The 9,123-nt window shown below is 37.6% G+C and overlaps 1 protein-coding gene across 1 annotated transcript; it reads left to right on the forward strand.

Annotated features, from left to right (window-relative positions):
- The first annotated feature begins 3,411 nt into the window (after positions 1 to 3,411).
- gjd6 (gap junction protein delta 6) lies at positions 3,412 to 4,589 on the forward strand. Its single transcript, NM_001103197.1, is given in 1 exon segment — positions 3,412 to 4,589. A coding segment is annotated over 1 exon segment (1,089 nt). The 5' UTR covers positions 3,412 to 3,428; the 3' UTR covers positions 4,518 to 4,589.
- Positions 4,590 to 9,123: the final 4,534 nt, after the last annotated feature.

Here is a 9,123-nt window from a genome sequence, read left to right on the forward strand (position 1 = left end):
TCATCATTAATTCATAATAAAGTAATGTTTAGTTTACATATTAATAGATCATTATTCATGTACTGTTATTGTAAAGTGTTACCGTAAGATCTGACTTTACTGATTTAAAAGACTTGTCAATTACCAGAAATAATGTACAGTATAGAATATAAAGTCATGGTGCAATTGGAAAAAGAATGAATATTGTGTATGAATCCCATGAGATTGGAGGACTGCATTCATACATCTCTGCAATGACTCAAATCACTGAATAAAAAAGTCATCTTGAATGGCAAAGAAAGCGTTCTTGCAGGACTCCCAGAGTTCATCAAGATTATGTGGATTCATCTTCAATGCCTCCTCCATCTTACCCCAGACATGCTCAATAATGTTCATGTCTGGTGATTGGGCTGGCCAATCCTGGAGCACCTTGACCTTCTTTGCTTTCAGGAACTTTTATGTGGAGGCTAAAGTATGAGAAGGAGCGCTATCCTGCTGAAGAATGTGGTTTGTAATGTAATGGGCAGAACAAATGTCTTGATACCTCAGGCTGTTGATGTTGCCATCCACTCTGCAGATCTCTCGCACGCCCCCACACTGAATGTAACCCCAAACCATGACTTTTTCTTCACCGAACTTGGCTGATTTCTGTGAGAGTCTTGGGTCCATGCGGGTTCCAGGTCTTCTGCAGTATTTGTGATAATTGGGATGCAGTTTATCAGACAAATTGACCTTCTGTCACTTTTCCAAATGATAAACTAGAAGTTATTATTTGTTGCTCGTAAATCTAGGATCAATAACAAGACTTTTGTCAGGTAGTGTAAACTGTACAGATAAGTAAAATGGTGCTGTAAATGTAAGTACAGTAAGTTTTGCTGTAATTGATTTACAGTAAGTTAGTGATGAACTGCTGCCAGAAAGTAACTGTAGATCCTATAGGAAAGTGTTAACAGTGTCCATATATTTGTCATTCACATTTAGCACAGTGTGAAAAAAAAAACAAAAAAAAAACGTATATTCATTGTTTTCTATTTATGTGGCTATTTAAAGCTTTCCAATTCATTTATATTGCCATCTAGTGAGTTGTCTTATCCTCTTTATAAGCTTCGAAGTGGAATCACAGTCTCTAAAGCACAATGTTTACTGCATTTTTTAATAGTGTCCACTTAAGTCAGACTTTTTAAGGTCTCATCTAATCTCCAGGAGCCCATGAAAGGAGATACCAAGATAACTGCTATCACATCTACTTTAGTTTAACATTCAAAATAGCTGCTATCACTTTTGTCAACAATTAGTACAGGAACATTTTACTGCCACTGTTGCTTTAAATAGATTGTTCACCCCCAAAAATAAAAAAATATATATCATTTATTAATTTTAAACCTAGATAATTTGAAGAATATTCAAAGGTATTTTGATATTTTGAAGAATGCACTCATTAACTTCTATGGGAAGACAATTACTATGGAAGTGAATTGGTGCCAGTAACCAGCATTCTTCAATTATCTTTCGTAGTGTTCAACAGAAAAAATGAAACTCGAATTGGTTTTGAAAAAGTTAAGGGCGATTCATAATTTAAGATATTGCAGAATATTTTACCTATATTACTAATCCAAGTATTACTAATCCAAATTTACCTTTTTATATACACTTAACGGCCACTTTATTAGGTACACGTGCAACTGCTCATTAATGCAAATTTCTAATCAGCCAATCACATGGCAGCAACTCAGTGCATTTAGGCATGTAGACGTGGTCAAGACAATCTGCTACAGTTCAAAGCGAGCATCAGAATGGAAAAAAAGGTGATTTAAGTGACTTAGAACATGGCATGATTGTTTGTGCCAGAAGAGCTGGTCTAGGTATTTCAGAAACTGCTGATCTACTGGGATTTTCACACACAACCATCCCTAGAGTTTACAGAGAATGGTCTGAAAAGGAGAAAATTTCCAGTGAGCGGCAGTTCTGTGGGTACAAATGCCTTGTTGATGCCAGAGGTCAGAGGAGAATGGCCAGACTGGTTAGAACTGATAGAAAGGCAACAGAAACTGAAATAACCACTCATTACAACTGAGGTATGCAGAAGAGCATCTCTGAATGCACAACACGTCCAACCTTAAGGCGGATGAGCTACAGAAGCAGAAGACCACACCGGGTGGCAGTTCTGTCAGCTAAGAACAGGAAACTGAGGCTACAATTCACACAGGCTCGCCAAAATTGGACAATAGAAGATTGGAAAAACGTTGCCTGGTCTGAGGAGTCTTGATTTCTGCTGCAACATTCGGATGGTAGGGTCAGAATTTCCCGTCAACAACATGAAAGCATGAATTCATCCGGCCTTGTATCAATGGTTTAGGCTGGTGGTGGTGGTGTAATGGTGTGGGAGATATTTTCTTGGCACACTTTGGGCCCATTAGTACTAATTGAGCATCGTGTCAACACCACAACCTACCTGAGTGTTGCTGCTGACCATGTCCATCCCTTTATGACCACAGTGTACTCATCTTATGATGGCTATTTCCAGCAGGATAACACACCATGTCATAAAGCATGAATCATCTCAGACTGGTTTCTTGAACATGACAATGAGTTCACTGTTCTCAAATAGCCTCCACAGTCACCAGATCTCAATCCAATAGAGCGCCTTTGGGATGTGGTGGAAGGGGAGATTCGCATTAAGGAAGTGCAGCCGACAAATCTGCAGGAACTGTGTGATGCCATCATGTCAATATGCGCCAAAATCTCTGAGGAATATTTCCAGTACCTTGTTGAATCACGAAAGATTAAGGCAGTTCTAAAGGCAAAATGGGTCCAACCTGGTACTAGTGTACCTAATAAAGTGGCCGGAGAGTGTATATTTACAGTGGGAAACTTACAAAATGATCTTTAAGTAATATTGCATTGATTTTTGGCATAAAAGAATTATCTATAATTTTGAGCCATGCAATGTGTTTTTGGCTATTTCCAAAAATATAAGTGTGGTTTACATATAGTTAAATAGGACATTTACAAAATATCTTAACGTAACTCGATCTTTAATGTTGTAATGATTATTGGCATAAAAGACAAATCAACCCATTTTGACCCAATTGGCAAAAATAAACCTGTGGTTTGGTCACTTAGGACCACATATATCCATTTAGCAGACTTTTGCCAACAAGAAACATAAACAATCTGTCATAAGAGCCAACAATGCTCACCTGACACGATGCCAAATTTAAAGTACATGACAGATCATGGACTCATCCGCTATCTGTGGCATATTTTTAAAAGCGTGGCCTCCAGAAGCAACCCATCCTATCAATCTGAAAAGAGCGTAATCTGCCGACGCTATCAGCTCCTGCTTTCTAAATGCACTCGACAGACGAGCGACGGCACCACGTGACCGGTGTGAAGTGGCCGCGGCGAGGCCTTATCTCTGAAGGAGAAAGGCATGGCTGGGAGCAGTGATGGCACCTTCGCTCTCCGGCCAGAGCTGTAACATGAAAACGGCCGTCCTCGCTGGCAGCAGAGCTAAAGTGGAGCTATTTCAGGTGCTGTACTTCAATCGGCCGGCACGCAGAGACATGACAGAATGGACGCTGCTGAAGCGGCTGCTGGACGCCGTGCACCAGCACTCCACCATGATCGGACGCCTCTGGCTCACAATAATGGTGATTTTCAGATTGCTGATCGTCGCAGTGGCGACCGAAGACGTCTACACTGATGAGCAGGAGATGTTCGTGTGCAATACTCTCCAACCGGGATGTCCGAACGTCTGCTATGATGCATTCGCGCCAATATCGCAACCACGTTTTTGGGTCTTCCAGATCATCACGGTCTCCACGCCGTCGCTTTGTTTTATTATCTACACCTGGCACAACTTGTCCAAACAACCCGAAGGTGAGCAGATAAAGGAAGCGCTTGAGAGGAGCTGCGACTCGGAGAGTTGCTCCATTAAATCGCATAAACACATAAATCCAAGCCTTGAAGGAGTCACCAACCAGAAACCATCGCAAGCATCGAAAACCTCTTCGGGAGTCCTTTCGAAGTATTACATCTTCCACGTTTGCTTTCGTACCATTCTGGAAGTGGCCTTTGTAGTGGCCCAGTGGCTGCTTTTCGGCTTCCGCGTCCCAGCTCATTTCGTTTGCACGTCTTCCCCTTGCATGCAAAGCGTCGACTGCTACGTTTCTCGTCCCACGGAGAAAACCGTTTTTCTTATCTTTATGTTCTGCGTTGGAGTTTTCTGCATCTTCTTGAACTTCTTAGAGCTCAATCATTTGGCTTGGAAGATGATCAAGAGGTCTGTGCTGGTCAAGGACGGATCCTGGAATGGATACGGCGCTATAAACCAAGACTCGCAGTCGATCGCTTCTTTGACGTTTCGAGATGTTACCAGCACTACATCACTACCGACTCTTGATCTAGTTGTGGATCACCAACCTGACTGGACATGCGCTGCAAACTGCTCGACAAAGAAGGACAATAGAGGAACACAGAGTAAACCCAAGACAAACAGAAAAGCAAAACAGAGGAGCACTGAGGTTTGGATATAAAAGTCAATCCAGGACAATTTCCAGAGTCTTAAATTTGATGTTCACCCAATAAAAACGAACGTTTACTCATAATTCGTTGTGTTTCTACTTTTTGTTGAACACAAAAGAAGATGTTTTGAAGGAAGATTGTTGACTACGCTGAAAAAAAAAATGATTCAATGGATTTACTCGTTTTTTTTAAGGTAAGTGGTTGCAAACAGTTTATATGGGCTTATAAGTTTGCATATAAAAGTTAACTACAGACAATTAAAGTTTTAAATTGGATGCTAGTACATGAAAAGAGTGTAACTCAATAAAAATGAACGTTTACTCACCATTTATGGAGTTTCTTTCTATTGTTGAACACAACAGAAGATATCCAGAAGCATGATGGGTAGCCACAGACATCCATTGGATTAATAAAAATACTTTGTAGGTAAATAACCATGTTACCATCCAACTACTTTAATGCACATTTTGGACTACAGCATATAAAAGCTTAAATAAAAAGTAGATATGTGCATAAATGTAGAAAATTTACATACAAACCAGTATTGTATGATAAACTTCTCATCAGATAAGACAAAATGTGCATGAATTATGATGGAAAGTAAATCGCTTCTTTAATGTTTAGAGATGTCACCGGCACTACATCACTACCGTCTCTTGATCTAGTTGTGGATCACCAACAGGACTGGATGTGCACTGCGAATTACCCAACAAAGAAGGACAATAGGGGAACACACACTCTCAGAAATAATAGTACAAGAGCTGTCACTGGGATGGTACCTTTTTAAAAGGTACATATTTGTACTTAAAGAGTATATGTTGAAACCTCAAAAGTATATATTACCTAAAAATTTTAAGAGGTACACTTTTGTACTTTTTAAGTACTAATATTTACCCTTGAGGTATTAATAAAGACCCTTAAAGTAAAAATATTCACCTTTTGAAAAGGTACCATCAGTGACAGCTCTTGTACAGTCGCTCAAGAGTCAACCAAAGACAAACAGAGAATCTAAACAGAAGAGCACTGAGGTTTAAATATAAGAGTCAATCACGGACAATTTCCAGTCTTAAATTTGATGTTCACCCGATGAAAATGAACATTTACATCCATAGTGGGAATAATAAAAATACAATGAGAGTTAATAAACATCCATCCACCTGTTTTCATCCACATTTTGGACTATACCATAAAAAATGCTTCATGGAAATGTACAAATCTGCACAAAATGAGCATTAAAAATCAGTGTAGTAGGATAAACATTTTGTTAAATAAGACAAAATGTGCATGAATTATGATTGAACGTCAATCGCTTCTTTAACTTTAAGAAATCAGCAATACATCTAAGTTTTAAAGAGTCTTAAATTTGATGCTAGGTAGTGAAAAGATTGAAAAATTTACTTTTTTCTCATCATTTGTTGAGTTTATTCTAACTGTTGAACTAAAAATAATTTGAAGAATGATAGTAACTGGTAGCCATTGACATCCATAGTACAGTAGGAATAAAAAAATACTATGGGAGTAAATAACCATGTTTCCATACACTTATTTTAATCCAAATTTTGGACTACAGCATTAAAAAAGCTTAACGCAAATGTAAGTATGTGCATAAATTTAGTAAATTTGCATAAAACCAGTGTAGTAGGATAACAAATCAGTTATAACAAATCAGACAAAATGTTCATGAATTATGATGGAAAGTAAATCGCTTCTTTGAAGTTTAGAGATGTCAACGGCACTACATCGCTACCGACTCTTGATCTAGTTGTGGATCACCAACCGGACTGGATGTGCACTGTGAATTACCCAACAAAGAAGGACAAAAGAGGAACACAGAGTAAACCGAAGACAAATAGAAAAGCAAAACAGAGGAGCACTGAAGTTTGGATATAAAAGTCAATCCAGGACAATTTCCAGAGTCGTAAATTTGATGTTCACCTTATAAAAATAAACGTTTACTCATTATTTCTTAAGTTTCTTCTTTTTGTTGAATGTTAAAAAGATGTTTTGAAAGATGAGAGTTGACTGCACTGAAAAATAAAGATAATCCAATGGATTTACGATTTTTGTTAAGGTAAGTGGTTGCAAACAGTTTATGGGCTGATATAAAAGTCAATTACAGACAATTTCGAGAATCTTAAATTTGATGTTATTTAGTGAGCAGATTGTTCAGCCAATTAAAATGACTCTATAGGTCATATCCAGTCTGGCATCTCTAAACTTCAAAGTAGCGATTGACTTTCCATCGTGATTCATGCACATTTTCTCTTATTTGGTAAAACGTTCATCCTACTACACTGGTTTTTATGCAGATTTACAAAATTTCTGCATATTCTTACATTAATTTTTTTTTTATGCTGTAGTTTAAAATACATATTACAATAGTTGAAAGGAAACATGGCTATTTACTCCCGTAGTATTTTATTATTCCTACTATAGATGTCAATGGCTACCAGTTACTATTATTCTTCCAAATATCTTCTTTAGTGTTCAACAATAAGAAGAAACTCAATAACTGATGAGTAAACATTCAATAAAAATACTTCGGGAGTAATAACCATGTTTCCATCCAACTATTTTAATGCGCATTTTGGACTACAGCATAAAAAAAAATTAATGTAAGAATATGCAGAAATTTTGTAAATCTGCATAAAAACCAGTGTAGTAGGATGCAAATATGCAATAATTTGCAAATATGTGCATAAACTCTGAAAATGTCCATTAAAAACCAGCGTAGTAGGATAAACGTTTTATTAGATCAAGAAAAAGGTGCATGAATTACGCACCTGGAAAGACAATCGCTTCTTTGACTTAGAGATGTAACCAGCTCTACATCTCAAGAGTCTTACATTTTTATTTATTTATTTATTCTTATAGATTTATTTTTGGCCCTTTTGCCTTTATTGAGAAAATAGGACAGTATTAGACAGGAAACGAAGTGGAAGAGAGAGAGAGGGGGTAGGGTCGGGAAATGTCCTCGAGCCGGGATTTGAACTCGGGATGCCCTGAAGTGCTACTGTACCATATGTCAACGAGCTAACCACTAGGCCATTGCGCTGACAACAGTCTTAAATTTGATGCTAGGTAGTGAAAAGGTTGAAAAATTAATGTTTACATTTGTTGAGTTTCTTCTTTTTGTTGAACACCAAAGAAGATATTTGGAAGAATGATAGTAACTGGTAGCTATTGGCATTTATAGTACAGTAGGAATAATAAAAATACTACAGGAGTAAATAACCGTGTTTCTATCCACCTAATTTAATCTGTATGTTGGACTGCATAGCATAAAAATAACCATGTAAATAGCCATGATTCCATCCATGAGCATTTTGGACCATGTATTTACATTATCAATTGAAGTTGTGCATGCATCAAAAATTTGCACTGAAAATGCCAATTAGCCAATAAGAAAAATGTGTATAAGCAACAATGGAAACAAATTCATTTATTTCTTGTCAGCTTAGTCCCTTTATTAATCTGGGGTCGCCACAGCGGAATGAACCACCAACTTATCCAGCACGTTTTTACGCAGCGGATGCCCTTTCAGCCGCAACCCATCTCTGGGAAACATCCACACACACTCACTCACACACAGTCATACACTATGGACAATTTAGCCTACCCAATTCACCTGTACGGCATGTCTTTGGACTGTGGGGGAAACCGGAGCACCCAGAGGAAACCCAAGCGAACACAGGGAGAACATGCAAACTCCACACAGAAACGCCAACTGAGACAAAGATCGAACCAGCGACCCAGTGACCTTCTTGCTGTGAGGCAACAGCACTACCTACTGTGCCACTGCTTCGCCCTGGAAACAAGTTTACAGAATAAATTCCAGCATGTGAGTGATTCACTTTAAACGATCATGTGATTAAAAAAAAAAAACTTTCTTTTGGAACTAGAGTGCAATAGGATGGCATTAAGTGATATTAACTGATGACATTAATGGACAAAGAGTAATCTTGCACCTCTAACAGCATGTAACTGCGTTTATTGCATTTCATCTTCGCTTTCTAAGGTACAAATAATTTATCATATAAAAAGGCCCACGGATGGCAGCAAAATGCATTTTTCTTTTTGATACTCATTGCAATTTTTTCAGGAAGTGAAGACTTTGGATGGAAACGGTGCTTTATTCGCAAATGCAATATTCCAATTTCATGTATACTGTTAATTCATTTTAATACGTTTAATATGTTTGTACACATCTAATCTTTGAATAGAAACATAACTATTGGCTATTAGTTTTCAACATTCTTCCAAATGTCTTCTTTTATGTTCACCAGAAGAAAGAAACTGGTTTGGAGTAAATCGTTGGAGGTTTAACAATTTTTTTTTGTGTGAACTACCCCTTAAGGTAGCTGTTACTTCATTTGAATGCAAAAAAAGCAAGAATAAAACAAACAAATAATGATTTCCACGTCATTTATTTATGCAATATACAGTGTGTAATAATATATTCATTTACAACATCTATAAACCACTTTTTGTGTATAAATTACGCCAGAGAGCAAAAACGAAAACCATTGGCAGCCTTTCCTTTCGCTCAACAATGTAGTGATCAATGTTCGGAGAGAAGAAACATGGACTAGGAGTTAGTAAATAGTGTTTGGAAGT

This window comes from Danio rerio, chromosome 7, assembly GCF_049306965.1.
Source record: "Danio rerio strain Tuebingen ecotype United States chromosome 7, GRCz12tu, whole genome shotgun sequence".
Lineage (NCBI taxonomy): Eukaryota > Metazoa > Chordata > Actinopteri > Cypriniformes > Danionidae > Danio > Danio rerio.